Source organism: Ictidomys tridecemlineatus, chromosome 15, assembly GCF_052094955.1.
Source record: "Ictidomys tridecemlineatus isolate mIctTri1 chromosome 15, mIctTri1.hap1, whole genome shotgun sequence".
NCBI classification, from domain to species: domain Eukaryota; kingdom Metazoa; phylum Chordata; class Mammalia; order Rodentia; family Sciuridae; genus Ictidomys; species Ictidomys tridecemlineatus.
In genome coordinates this window covers 248374-262829 of record NC_135491.1, presented here as the reverse complement: position 1 = coordinate 262829, position 14456 = coordinate 248374, and the positions used below count along the sequence as shown (strand labels likewise).

At 53.4% G+C, this 14456-nt stretch overlaps 1 protein-coding gene and 1 long non-coding RNA gene across 6 annotated transcripts in view; one reads left to right on the top strand and one right to left on the bottom strand.

Annotated features, from left to right (window-relative positions):
• The first annotated feature begins 5 nt into the window (after positions 1–5).
• On the top strand, positions 6–10398 carry LOC144370992 (uncharacterized). Of its 4 annotated transcripts, XR_013431135.1 has the most exons (4): positions 11–478; positions 1314–1413; positions 5219–5371; positions 6633–10398. It is a non-coding gene; the product is annotated as an uncharacterized LOC144370992 (long non-coding RNA). The 4 variants fall into 4 exon arrangements; XR_013431136.1 differs by lacking the exon at positions 5219–5371 and having other exon boundaries at positions 13–478; XR_013431137.1 differs by lacking the exons at positions 5219–5371; positions 6633–10398 and adding an exon at positions 3787–4368 and having other exon boundaries at positions 13–478.
• Positions 3759–14456, bottom strand: part of LOC101955851 (NACHT, LRR and PYD domains-containing protein 7) — a 39303-nt gene continuing 28605 nt past the window's right edge. For both annotated transcript variants that reach the window (XM_078032920.1, XM_078032921.1), the window contains 7 exons: positions 13010–13177; positions 11715–11885; positions 9750–9920; positions 9279–9449; positions 7222–7389; positions 5716–5886; positions 3759–4086 (listed from right to left, as the gene is read on the bottom strand). In XM_078032920.1, coding sequence (XP_077889046.1) covers positions 3948–4086; positions 5716–5886; positions 7222–7389; positions 9279–9449; positions 9750–9920; positions 11715–11885; positions 13010–13177 — 1159 coding nt within the window. In that variant the 3' untranslated portion in view covers positions 3759–3947. The remainder of the gene's footprint in view (positions 4087–5715; positions 5887–7221; positions 7390–9278; positions 9450–9749; positions 9921–11714; positions 11886–13009; positions 13178–14456) is intronic.

The window sequence follows — 14456 nt, the reverse complement described above, 5'->3', positions numbered from 1 at the left end:
CTCCGTCCTGGGCCACCATTGGCCAACGCCGCCGCGGACGAGCGCGGTGCCTTCTGGGTGACGGTGAAGCCACGGGGTCCGGGTCCTGGCGCGAGCCGTTCACCCAGGTCCCTGCTCTGCCGGACCGGGCGGCAGGTGGGCCTCTCCTTTCTTCTCCGGGGAGGGGTGGCTCTGGCAGCCGCACGGTTTGCTGAGGGCCAGCGCGCAGACGCGGAGCCGGCCCGAGCCTCACCTGTGAAGGAGAAGGAAGCCCAAAGCGGACTCGGCCCGCAGGTAGCCGAAGCCCTGGCCCCCTCCAAGGCCTGCTCTCCCCACCTGCGCGGGCTGTGGGAACAGCTGCAAACGTACAGTCGTCTTGAGGCGGGGACGGGGGCCAGAGATAATCCGTGTAGATAATTAGGTTCGATCTGGAAGATGAAGGCGGGCTGGGAAGCAAAGGAAATCGAACGATTCCCCCCTCCGCCAACCTGTTGCTAAGGTAACTGCCCCGGGCTTTCGTCCTCCCTGCGGGGAGCTGTTAATTAACACCTCCAGGGCTGGTCCTTTCCACCGGCCATCCTCACGTTTTGGCCCACCCTTTTGGTCACATACACAGGATTAAACAAAGGCAAGATGAGGAGAAAAACAAAATCTAAAATGTATAAAAGGGGCAGGACAGGACCCCTTCTCAGTCTTTGTTTTATCCTTAAATAAATAACTTGCTTTCTATGCTTGCCTCAGCATTTCTCAGATGTTCAATCTTCACGTTTGGGGAAACAGAATTCAGCCCTGGCAGTCTGTTCAAATCTGCTATTTCATTTATACCCGGTTAACTATGACGAGAGGATGAAAGGGAAAATTTGGAAATAAATGATTCATGAGTTAAATTGTGCAGGTTAATCACATCTCACTTTTATCGGGTTCCTGCCCAAGATGGGGGAACCCTTTCCCAGGAACATGCTCACAGTGTGGACCACTTGTTAGTAGCTGCCTTGGTTGTCAGACTGGTTGCCAGATATCATAGTTTTTTGTTTCCAAGTAGCAATTATTTTACTTAATAGCCAAAAAGTGCAGCAATGATCATGCTGGCCATCCAGAGACGGAAGCCTTGAAGTGCCTCCTTGAAGTGTCAAGGTGTCATTTACCTTATAGATGCATGTTATCTACAAGGCTCAGGACAAGTCTGGTTTCAGTCAACCATAAGGGTTTTGGAATGTGTCCCCCTCAAATGAGGCCTAGAGTGTGGGCCCAGAGCACCATAGAGGGTTTTCCCATAGGGGGAGGGACTCGAAAAGCTCAGGACTCCAACTACTGTCTGTTTGAAATGTCTCCAGGACCACAACGTGTCTGGGTCACAGACAATTCAACCCTGGTTTATTGGGAGAGGGGTCCTGCTGGGACATGTGAAGCTGCTATTTCAAATCATGATACCAGGTAAGACCACGAGGAAATAAAATGAGCAGGGCTGGTGGTGGAGTTCAGGTGTGGGGCACTTGTATACGCAAGGCCGTGGGTTCAATCCCCAGCACCACCATAAAAATATAGAGGAAGGAAAAACAACAGGAAGAGCGAGCCCTGAACCACCACACATCAAGTGGTTGCAGACAGTAAACCAACAACATTGTGTTGGAAATTGTGAATGCATTATGCAAAGTCAGAGTTACAGAGCTGGGCCTTCCAGGAAACTGGGCAGCATGAAGACCTGCTCCTTCAAACCCCAGTCCTTGTCAGGAAGTCGGGAAGATTTCAGGCATGTTGCTCAGAGTAACAGGCGAAGGATATGGAAAATACTAACCCCCGAGGAGAAAGGGAGCGTGGTGGGCTCTGAACCTGTGGCAGTTTTCTTATCACCTGTGACCACAGCCCTGACTGCCCAAGGTCTCCCTCAGCACTCATTCCTGTCAGCCCTATAAAAACTTAGACCCTACTGCAGCCAGTTGCCATTTTCCCTCTGAAAACCTGCCCCTGGCTGTTTAATAAAGCATGGCTGACCCACTGAGGTCCACCTGCGTTTCTCCTTTGTCTTCTCTTTCATCTGCTTCCAACAGGCAATGAGTTTATTGAAGGAAAAGGGACACACTCAAGGGAGAGGGTGGGTCTTCTCAGGAGAGGGACAGTGTGCCTCCTCCTGCCCTCTGGGTTTATAGGGGAAATTTCCAGAGTCCACTCAACTCTTCCTCTTGAGTGTCAGCCGACAGCAGGATGATGTCTCTCTCAGGTCTGCACTGCGGGGCGACTCAGAACCAGTGACCGTGGGCCCATGTGGCCTAAATTCTTAATGATGTATTCTTAGATTTAATGGTCATCTTTTATCCTTATCTGTGACTTTGAGGATCTGGTCCATGAAAAGGGTCAGTCTCTCCTGTCAGAGAAACTTGGTTTCCTCTTAGCGACTTTATTTTGGACTTGCATTTCTCCTGCAAATAACAGGTAGTGTGCTGAGGACTGGGACACATTCTGCCCTCTTCAGCCAGTCAGGGCTGCAGGTAAATGCTTCTTGGAAATAAAACGTGGGGGTCAGCACAGTGGGCCCCTTTCATAGGTTTTCTTAACTTTATGTTTCAGTTGTAGTTGGACACAATACCTTTGTTGTGTTTTATGTGGTGGGATCGAAACCAGGGCCCCAAACATGCCAGGGGAGTGCCCTACCACTGAGCCACTACCCCAGCCCCCCTTTTATAGGTTCATTCCCTTCACCTCACGTTCCCACACTCGTGTCCTCCCCTAACAAGAGTAGCCTGCAACAGTGGCCTTTTTCTTCTCCTTATCATGAACCTCAGAGTAAACTGCCTTGGGGCTTCTCCCTTGAGGTGCAGGTGACAGAGGTCCTGGCTCACACTAGGCATCAGCCAACTTTTCCCGCTCTGAAGGCTGACTCATTCTACCTCCATATTTGAGACATGAAAAGAATTGCCATTTACTCTTCCCACCCAATCACTGGCCAGAGGCCCCTACCTCTGAGAGGGACATTAGAAACCCCAGGGTGGGGTGGAGATGATCAGTCCTGTCACCTGCATCTTACATTTGGTGGAAGTTGACTAGGGAAATGGACAGACCATCCAGTCAGGCCTGGGAATTACTGCTTGAGCAGCAACTTGGACTCTTAATGCTCAAGTCGACTTATGTGTTTTCTATGAATTACCAGAAATAGTCACACTAGTACAGGACGGGCCATTCTCCCTTCCAATTACTGAGGGGCGGAGAAAGAACAGACAAGGAGGTTTCCAGTGAGACATGATGTGGCTGGAGTTGTGCTTCCCAAGTAAGAAGATGCCAAGAGCAGCTTTGGAGAGCTGTGGCTCTAGGCCAAACTGGCCCACACTGGCTTTGCAAATAAAGTTCCATTTGCACAGAATCCCACCCTTCTGTTGACCCATGTGGCCACTTCCCTGCTCTGAGTGTGGCGGGGACCACATGGCCTTCAGTGCCTAAAAGTGACTATCTGGCCCTTTGGGGAAAAAATCTGCCAAATCCCAAGTTAGGATATAACAAGAATACTGACCCTGTGGCTGCCGCTCAGCAGTGGAGCGCTTGCCTGGCACACGTAGGGCACTGGGTTCGATCCTCAGCACCACACAAAAATAAAGATTGTGCCCATCTACAACCAAAACAATATTTAGAAATACATACATACACCAATCCTGTAGTCACCAGGCAGCGACTGAATCATGCCAAGGATAGGAATGGACTGTCCTGAGCACACTCCCAGGCCGCCCTTTCCCAGCTGATCCGCCATCCACGCCCCTGTGACCCCCCTCAAGCACATGGACAAAGGCAGCTCCAAGCTCAGGACCTTCCCTTTATTAGCCCCGAGGTGCCCGTGATCAGAACTCACTGTGAAGAAAGAAATTGATGCTCAAGCCGACGTTTGACCCCCAGCCCACAGACCACCACCACCTGGCCCCTTGACCTCCACCATGAGAGCGAGACCAGACCCCCCCTGGGACACACAGCCAGGAGCGAGAGACTCAGGGTGTGGAGAAAAAGAACTGGCAGCAGGAGGGAGCCTTCGTCCCCACGGCACTGTCCAGGGTCAGGCCAGGGTTGCTCTCCTTCACCTCCCTCAGCACCTCCTGGACCTTCGCGTTCCACGCATCCATCTTCAACCTGGGGGACCAGAGAACATCAGCGTTTACAGAAAAGCTAGTTCTATTGTCCCAAAATTCACCACAAACGGCCCAAGGGCCCAGGAAGGTTTCAGGACACTTGCGGCAGGAGACATTTTTGGATCCACAAAATAGCAATCCTGAGAAACGTCCGAGTGCAGACACACGCCCTGCAGAGACCTCAAGAACCCAGCAACGGACTCCCCCGATTTGATCAGTACACACTACATACATCCAATTACACTGTGCCTCATATATATGCATTAAAATACTCAATATTTGAGTGAATGAATAAATTATTTTCTAAAGCAAAGAAGATATTGGTTAGTCAAATATTCGGTAGAGCTGGGCACACTTATTATCCCAGCAGTCGAGGCTGAAGCAGGATGATCACAAGTTCAAACCACTCTCAGCAAGGCCCTAACAACTTAGGTGCCAAATAAAAAGGGCTAGGGATGTGGCTCAGGGATAAGTTCCCCAACCCTGCACCATTCAGTGCTTGCCTGGCACACATGGGGCACTGGGTTGGACCCTTCTAGTGTAAAAAAGCACCATTCAGTAGAACAATCCCAAAGCGAACCCCAGGGTGAAACATCAACTTGGATCCACGTAGCCACCATGTCCAGCCCCGCTCATGTGAGATGGGATGGTGGAGGGTGTCGCTGAGGGATAACAAGGGACAGAAATAGGTCCAGACCACAACATGAGGTGGGAGGCCACAGGGCTCGAGGTCCCACCAAACTTCTTGGTGGCATGGCATTATGGCTCCACTGCTCCAGCCCCCGACACACCCCTGCACTGCAGACCAGGTTGAGTGGTCGCCATGTTGACAACTAACAGCCCCTGAATGAGGCCAGCTGGGACATTCCTGTGGAAGCAGGAGTTGCATTCCTGGAGCGAATGACAGTGGGCTGGCCACCGGGGATGTCACAGGTTCCACAACTTTTACCAGGGGTGAGAAATAGGAACACCGCTTACTGGTCCCTACCCCAAACCTCCCTGAAGAGAGATGGCAGTGGAGGTGGGACGGTGCACAGAGGACCAGAGCAGGGTTGGCCAGCTCCCGGCCAGATCCCGTCCCTGCCTGTATTTTAAATAAAGCCCTCCTCCTCTGCCTTGCTCCCACCTGGCAGGTGGGGACGGCTCGCTCTCCTCTCCCTGGGCCTCTGGATACAGTGTGCACAACTGTGGTCTGAGACCAGGAAACGTGGTCTGCTCTGCTGGAAGGGAGGAGTCGTCTACGAGGGCTTTGGGGAAAGGCCCGAGGAAGCCCAAGACAGATCAAGGTACTGGGAAACCCCTGGAGAACCAGCTTTGCTCAGCAGGGACCCGGGAGACAGTAAAGCAGAAACCACACATCCTGGCTGGGGTGTGCGGTGCACGAACGCCAGTTCTGCACACCCACAGGCAAGCTCCAGCCTGTGCCCCAGGGGTCTGGGCATCCGCGTGCCCAGTACCGAGTGTGCTGGACAACACTCGACTCCAAGAGAAGCGCTTAGGAGAAGCAGGCTGTGGACGGACTCCCCTAGGCGAGGGGCTGCTGGGAAAGGGGTGTGTCACCCCGCCTCCCCTTCCTGGGCAGCACTGATCCCTTCGAGGGAAGCCCACGTGTGGAGCAGGAAGACCATACCTGAGCGTCCTCAGGGGCCCGCTGCTGTCCCTCAGGGCCTCCAAGAGCACGGTCACTCCGCTCAGTCCCAAGGCGTTCTGGCCCAGGTCCAGAGTCTCCAGCGTCTGGTTGCTCAGGAGGGCAGATGCCAGCTCCTGACAGTGCAGAGCTGTGAGGGAGCACCCCCAGAGCCTATGGAGGGCAGAGAGCTGCTCACTTACTGGAACCCAGTGTGCCGCCCCGTGCACACACTGTCCTGGGATCCAGCCGGGAGCAAATGGGGCAGGTGATCAGCTCCGTGGTGGTGGTGGGGGGTGTCGTGGACGGTCTTGGAACAAAACCGGTGAGTGGGCCACAGAGGGTTGTACTTATAGTGGGCAGGAAGTTCTCCATGAGAGTGGACCTTCAAGGCAGGAAGACCCTGTAGTATATGGCAACTGGGGGAGGAGCCACGAGCAGTGGAGGAGGAATGCAGGACATCTGGGCTCCACAGCTGGGGTGCAGCTCAGTGACAGAGCCCTTGTGTAGCTGTGCCAGGCCCAGGGTTCCATGCCCCCACACACAGCACGCCTAGAGTCAGCTCCTAAGGAGCATCCACTTGTAATGAGATTTGAGGCTTTGGAAATAAAGATGCTGTGGTATAACTTGCAACTGGAAAGGTCCCTTGGGGTGATCGGTTGAGAGTTGCTAGGAAATGAGAAACCTGCAGGTCATGTCCGAGATAGAAACACAATCCCTGGGAGAGCTGCAGGTTCAGAGGAGGGTTTGCCACAGAGAGACAGGTGGTCAGATCCCAGGCAGCTGGACCAGCTGAGAAATGAGCAGTGCTCGGAGCCGGGGGATGGTCGGGTTGCTTTTATAAACCTTATTGCTGAGAGCCGAATCGGTCATTAGAATGTATGACACTATTGTCACCTCACATTCCCCTCTTTCCACAGAGCCCCTTGGAGACCACGCTGCATTTGTCTGTGGAAGGTGGGGAGGTTCCGTGAGGGAAAAGGCACGTCATCCAAGTCTGCATGTGGCTCCACTGGATCCTGACCACCAGAATGCCAAGATTTCCCCACGATCAGCTAGGACCCCAAAACAGAAGCACCAGTATTCTGTGTCTGTTCTGGTCTCTGCAGCACAGCGAGGAGGTCCTTACACAGCCCAGACCACCTTTCCAGCTTGCAGATCCTCTGTCCAGTTGCAAAGAGGGCTGCATCAATGTGAGGGCTTGGCTGAGAAGGGAGGCAGAGCTCACCAACCTATTTATGGGGCTGATGGGTTTTCTAAGGGGTAGGAGCCCATCTTCAGCCCCTGGGCATTGAACTGGGACCGGCTTTGCTTCCTGATCCTGGATCCCAGCAGAAGCAGCATATTTCTGAAACCCACCTCTGATAAATGTGAGCACCCACACACCTATATTCCCCCTGGAGGGGTCCAATCCTAAAAACTCAGGTGATACACATTGCCACAATCCAAGGTATTATGGAATATAGAAACTAAAGCTTTCAAACATTTTAGAAGAACACAAAAACCTACCCTAGGTATTTTAGGTGGAAATTTGGATTCCTCAAGGCGTCACAGAGGAACCACAGCCCAGCAGCTATGGGATTCAGGCCCAGGTCCAAATGTGAGAGGGTCCAGTTCTCCCGGAGCAGCGTTGAGAGCTGTCTGCATCCACGTTTCCCCACACTGCAGTCCCGCAACCTGCAGAGCAATCGGATGAAGAGACAGGATCCCCTCCAAGGCCTCTGTCCTGCCCAGCCCCCAGCACCTCAGCCTCATGGGAGACCGCTGCTTCCAGGTGGATGTGCACAAACAGCACTGCAGACACGGGACACTTCTGCCCAGCCCAAGTGGCAGGCGACAGGACTGGCCTTAGTCTAGCACCTTTCCTACAGGGAAACACACACCTCCTAAGAGACAGGTTTTCCTCAGGCACAGACTGTGTTGCAGGTCAGGAGCCTGGGCCCGGGTTCCTCCAGACCTGTCAGGAGCTGAGGCCTCATTCACTTCCTGCATCACTAGATCACTGAGGTCCATCTACTGTCCTTTTGTTTTATTCCCAATCTCAGACTTTGTTGGCCCAGCAGAATTTTGAGGGGCACCTGGAAAGCTGGTCATTCCTCACAACTCGGGGAACACACTTCATACTTGAATATTGCAGATCCTCTGGTAAGACTGGACTTCCTCAGTGCTCTGTCAGGGATGCCTCTCTAGAGCAGGACAGTGACATCAGACATCCAGGCAATTGGACCTCACAGCCTGTACCCAAGCACTGAGGACTGGAGTGTTCAGATTTGAGTGGCAGATACAGAGTCATCGGCAGCATGTGACACCTCATGTCATGTGGGATGCTGTCAGACAATCCTACCTTAGGGCCAACTCGTGCATCTCAGCCCTCCCACCCTGTGCCCAAGCCCAGCATCACTGGACAAGAGCTACCAGGTCATACTATGCAAGTCCCAAAGCTGTGTATGAACCTAGAGTGTTTGGGGAGCAAATACTAAACCAAAGACCAAATGAAGTTACAACAGGCTACAGAAATACAAGTGCGGTCAGACGATGACTTTACACATTTAGAGTAATGATTGACAACTCTGTCTATAGAGTGGGCTTCATGCCCACTTCACACATGTAGCCATGGGCAAGCTTCATGGACAAGCTTTAGATTTCTATAGTTAGAAAGATCAAGGTATCACTCTCATAAGATTGTGAGGATTTTGAAAAATAATACTTGAAAAATTTAGCATAGACCCCATAAGCAAGTTGCACTGTTTAGATGCCCAAATCAGCTCCAAGACAGGGCCATCTGCCTGGTGGTGACCTGCATAACATCAAGCCCACACTCTGCTGAGGAATATCTTTGGGTACAGACACAATCTTCCCCCTCGCATCTGCCCCTGGAGTCTAAACACTTCAATCTCAGTGTTTGGGACATGCCTGGACCTACGGTGATCCTGGGGTAGGCCACTGGGAGCTTCTCGGAGTCCCTCGAAGCCACAGTGCAAGCCTGTAGGCAATAGGTCTATGGGGCAGCAGGAGCCCCAGAGAAACCAGAAGAGGACAGAAATTCTGAACAGAAAGAGGTCTCCAGCCCTGTGCAATCTCAGGAGTGCTGTCACAGTTGTGCTTATGGACATGTGGCTTGTGCTGGGCCTGCCTCCACATGGCAAGGGCCAGAGAACCACAGTTCACGGGTGAGACTCAGTCCTCCTGCCGAGCATCACTGGAACAGTCTGCCTAGTCCTCACAGGCTTACAACAGAGACCTCACAGCCCACCAAACCAGGAACAGTCACCCCTCTGGCCCTCTACACAAAACATTTTCTGGTGCCACTGTAAACTCCATCTCATCAGCACTGCAGGGCGAGGGCATGGTATGAATGTCGACAACACACAAGGCCTGAAACAGAACCACCTGCCTATCCAAGTCGACGCAGAACTGTCCTTGGAAAAACAGGCAAATGCTAGCACCGTTCCCGCCCTTTCCACAATTCTCACCAGGCTCTCAGTCCCATCTGAATGGGTTGTCAGTGCTACCGGCAGCCCACACCGACCCGCACGCCGCATGCACCTAGCAGCCCCAGGACTTACACCAGCGCCTGCAGCTGGCAGTAGGGGTAGCGCAAGCCCTCACACAGGGTCTCCACCCCATTGTCCCCGAGGTCGTTCTTGGCCAGGCACAGGTGTGTCAGCCTCTGGCTGACAACCAGAGTGACAGACACTTCCTTGCAACAGGCTTCCGTGAGTTGACAGTTCTCCAACCTGCAGGAGTCACAGGAAAGGCCAGTGAGCAGAGCACCCCACACCCAGTCTTCCCAGCAGCCTCCAAACAGGGGGTCCCGAAAGCCCGTCTCAGTTCCTCGTACTCTTCCCACCCTGCTGGTGACCCCATGGGGACGGAAAGGACAGGAGTGAGATGCTGGAACTGTTCGCCTGGACCAGAGACGGGATCAGGCGTAGGGTCACTGGGTGGTTCCACAGGGCTGCCTGCATGTCCAGGGCCACCGTTCTTCCCCTGCGTCCCCAGACCCCACAGGACACCCAGGAGGTGGGGAGACTTACGACAGCCTCTGCACGGGGCACGTGGGGTGTCTCAGCCCTGCGCACAGCAGCTTGGCCCCCTCGTCCAGGAGCTTGCTGTCGGAGAGGTCCAGGCACGTCAGGGAGTAGGGGGCTTGGAGGGTCAGAAAGACGTATGACCAGTGCTGGGTGGGGGCAGAACAGAGCCCCAGCCTGTGGGGGAGATGGAGCCCGTCATTTCCTGGGAGGACAGAGACCAGGTCAGCTCACTGTGCTCCACTGCCTGGTGTGCCCTGAGTAATCTGGCTCCTCCACCATCAGCCCTGCCTGCCCTGCTGTTCAAGTATCCCACGGCCATTTGATCAACATCCTGCCTGGTCTCCAAGAGAGAAAATAAAACTGCTAATACAACTCTATGATATTCACCAACACAGCCGGCTTAAAGCTGATGCTGAATACTCCAGACTGCTGGGAGCCGCTCTGGCCAGGAACTACGTGCACACCTGAAAGTCCCGAGTAAAGAGGTACTGAACTGGTATTGCACCCGCTGCAATGCAACTGGACCTCACCTCTGCTCAGATAAGAGGCGCAGCTCCCCGAGTGGGCGTCACCCATATGGGGTTGGATTACACCCACTTGTCTGTTGTAACCCTCTCCCTTGCCTCATTTGAATGACTTCTCCCCAGTAAAACCCAGTGTGCGCCCTCTTTCTTGCCGGTCTTGCCCCACACCTTGTGGGAGTTGTGGCTGAGGAGCTATCACTGAACCCAAGAAAAGGTACTTTCTGTGTCTTTAATCAGCCCAAAGTCACTTGGAGTGACCCTGATTTAGTCGCGTGTCCACACAGAAGACATCTTGTTGTTTCAAAAGTTATTAGGACATGAGAAGGTGGAAGTGACAAGGTGTAACCTGGTCCCAAGCAGCCAGGTCCACGGCGTGTGGGCTTCAGTGTGGCAAGGATAGAGAACTTGGGGCTCTGGCCAATGGGTGCGGGTGGCCCGGACGCAGGTGTCAGGAGGCTGCACCTGGCTCCAGGCGCAATTCTTCCCTTCCCCTAGTTGCAGTTCAAACCCACCCTGCGGGGCGGGGCGGCCCCAGCTCCACCTGCTACTCCAGGCAGATCAGACTGGACTGCCCACCCCACAGCTCTGCCCAAGCCCACGCTCTGCCCTGGGCTTAGCCTTTGGGGTGTCCTTCTCCTCCCACTTTGGGTGGTCTACACCTTCATGCCAGCCAAGTCAAGGCCACAGGAAGGGCACGTTTAGCACAGTCTCTGCCAAGTAAGACTGCTCGCAGGTTGGCGCCTTCCCCTGGACTCGACCCTTCCACCCAGAGCCCAGGGCAAGTGGGACTGTAAGGGCCTCAAGTCACAGGAGACCTGCAGCCTGCCCTCACTCAAGTGTCACTAAGGAGGTCACCTTATCAATATCTAAAAGCTACAGGGAAACAAACAGAAAACAGCCTGCTTGGAAATGAATACCAAGAGCTACCCTCTGGCCCAGGGAAAGCAAGTCCCCCTCATGGATGACGAGAGCTTACACACACTTAGGACATGTCATTTCTAAGTCTGAAACCTGTGCCACCAGCCAGTGTCCTCAATCAAAGGGATAGGAGGCCCCTGGCGACCACTTGTGGAAACAACTCGGGGAGCACCTATTCTGAGAGCCGGGTGACAGCAGCTTCTCCAGCCAGGGAGCCACCCAGGAGCCAGAACACGTGACTGGGCATAGTCACTGTGGGGCCCATGAAGGCCCATGGCTGTCCTGGATCACCACAGGCAGCCTGCAATGTCACCCCCCATGCCCCACAGTCGAGGGCACAGCCTCCTGGGCATTGCTCTGCCCCCAGGGATCATATCCAGAGCCACGTGCCCAACTCTGTTTGAGAAGCAGCTCCGTGTCCCACTTGGTACTCAGAGCCACTCCCTTCTCCTGGGTCTGCACGCACCACCCTGTGGCCCACGTTGAGGACCTCAGGGGAGGGGGCAGCAGTGACCGCAGGGCCCACCTCAGGCACTGCAGGCGGCACTGATTATGCTTGAGGGTCTCTCCCAGCAGCAGCAGCAGCATCTGTGCCTCCGGGACGCTGCCTCCCAACGTCAGGTGAGTCAGGGTTGTCTTCCCCACAAGCGCCAGACACAAGTCCTGGTATGCAGTCTCAGGGAAGACGCTCCTAGCCCTAGGGAGACAGGAGGACGGAGGTCACGGGGGACGCGGGAGGACGAGGTCACGAGGGAGATGATCCTGTGCCTGGAGAAGGCAGCCCTAGGCCTGGTGCCAGGATGTGTCTGCTGCTCCTTTCTCCAGACTTGCTCGCCCTTGCCAAGGGACATGAGCCCTATTTCATTTCCAACAAGCGTTTGCTGGGGAGAAAGGATGACAAGGTGACATCCCCGGGAACAGCCACCTTGCAAGAACCCAGATGGATGGACATGTCCCCAAATGTGAGCGGGCCCGTGACCTTGAAACTGAACAGAACAGGGCAGGGGAGGTGGGGCAGTCACAGGTGGTGACATCACCGACTCCCGAGATGGTAGCACCATCTTTCCGAGTCAGTCTCCCCCTGACTGAAAAGCAGCAAGAAGCCACGTGGTAACCCCCTGATGGAGGGCAGCCGGGCCTCCACCAAGGATGGTCTGCAGCATGAAGCAGGTGTGGGGGCAACCCTGCCCACTCTGCTGTTAGCATGGCCCACCGCTCACTGCCCTGGGCTGTGGCCAGGCCTCAGTTAGGCCAGTCCAAATTCCCTCTCCATAGGAATGGAGGTGACCCATGCCGAGGGCTTGTGTCCAGGAGGATCTTCTAGATGGCTTCAGGGCTGTTTCTGGCAATTTCCTATCATTGTAACAGCTGGACATGTCAGAGGGATTGGAGGGAATCTCACCTGGTACAGAGTAGCAGGGTTTTTCCTAATCAAACTGGCTTATTTGGCTTAGCCTAATGTACCCACTATCCTTCTACCTCCGAGTTTGACATGTTAAGAGAAGAGAATGATGGTTGCTAAGGCTGGAGGGAGAGAGATTGGAGCATAAAAAATTTCAGACAGGAAGACGTTCAGTGGCCACCTCCACCCCATGGTGACCAGTCACATATCTGCTGGGTTTACACTACACCCCACGGGGGATGTTGGTAGACATCCAAGCTCTTGACCCAGTTTTCCCGAACCTTGAGGCCAGGAACCATTTCCTTTCTTCATATTCTGAGCACCTGGTCAGAGTCCAGTGAGGTATTCCAGTACAGCTCCCGTCTTCAACATGCGAAGCTCAGCCCTGCCCCAGGCTCTCCATGGAGGCCTCTACTTACGTCACTGTCTGCAGACGGCAGGAAATGTGGGTCATACAGTCACAGAGAAGCCTCACGGCTGGCTCACTCAGGAAGCTCTGGCTGATGTCCAGGGCACGCAGGTTCTTGTTAGAGACCACGGAGCAGAGGTCCATCCAGAGGCAGAGTGGCTCACTGTCAGGCCGAGACCTGCAAAGAAGGGATGGAAAGGAGCAGACTGGAGAGTGCAGTGGGGTGCAGCAGGTCTCTAGGATGACTGCTCCCTTCCAGGCCCGACTAGCCCGTGCCAGTGACCCCAGAGCTCCTCAGAGGCTGGTCACAGGGACTCTCACCCAGTGAGAGCACTCCACTTTCTGTGGCCTAAGGAAGTCTAAGGCGTGTTGATGTGAGGGTCTGCCCCATGGGGAAGGCTTCAGCCATGTTATTTTACATAATTTTGACCAGAACTTGAAACTGCATCACTCAGATGGAGGTTGACTTAAGAGCCTCAGAGGCATAGAACAACGCCCAGCTGGGTGCCCTGGCACATGCCTTGGTCCCAGCGACTTAAGACAGGAGGCAGGGACAGGAGAATCGCTTGAGGCCAGGAGATAGTGGCCAACCTGGGCAACACAGCCAGATTCCATCTCAAAAGTGAAAAGTCTTGGGCCAGGGCTGTGGCTCAGTGGCAGAGCACTTGCCTACCATGTGTGAGCACTGGGTTCAATCCCCAGCACAAAATACAAATAAATAAAATAAAGGTATTGTGTCCATCTAACACTAAAAAAAAAAAATTTTTAAAAAGGGTAATGAAATCTGCATCCAGTGTGTAAGAATTTACTAAAAGGATAGATCTCTTAAGTTTTATAATAAGATGGCAGAGGAATCTATGGGAGGTGGCAGATAGGCTTATGGCATCGACTGGGAATACTGACGTGTGGCTCCTCCTGTTGACAGTGCCCAGCGTTTTACACGTAGGCATCCCTCAGTAACTGGGAATGAGCTTTGGGCCCAGTGTACCGAGTGTGGACTGTAAGGATCCATGTTTCCAAGAGTAGACAGTAAATGTTTTACACCAAGATCAAGTTCATTAACATATCTGTCACCTCCATGTAATCATAACATAATCCTGAGTCCCACACATATGTACGTATAGTTATTACTTGCCAATTAAAAATGAGTCTTTAAGCTAGGCGCAGTGGCATATGCCTATAATCCCAGAAGCTTGGGAGGCCGAGACGGGCGGATCACAAATTCAAAGCTGGCCTCAGCAAAAAGGGAGGCACTAAACTCCATGAGACCCTGTCTCTAAATAAAATACAAAAAATAGGAATGGAGATGTGGCTCAGTGCCCCCATGTTTAATTCCTGCACCCTCCCACTGCCCGCCCACCTCAAAAAAAAAAAAAAGACTAAAATTTTTTAATCTAAAAAAGTGTTCAGAAAAAAATTAAAAACATGGCAAAAATGTCAGGTATTGATGAAGAGAA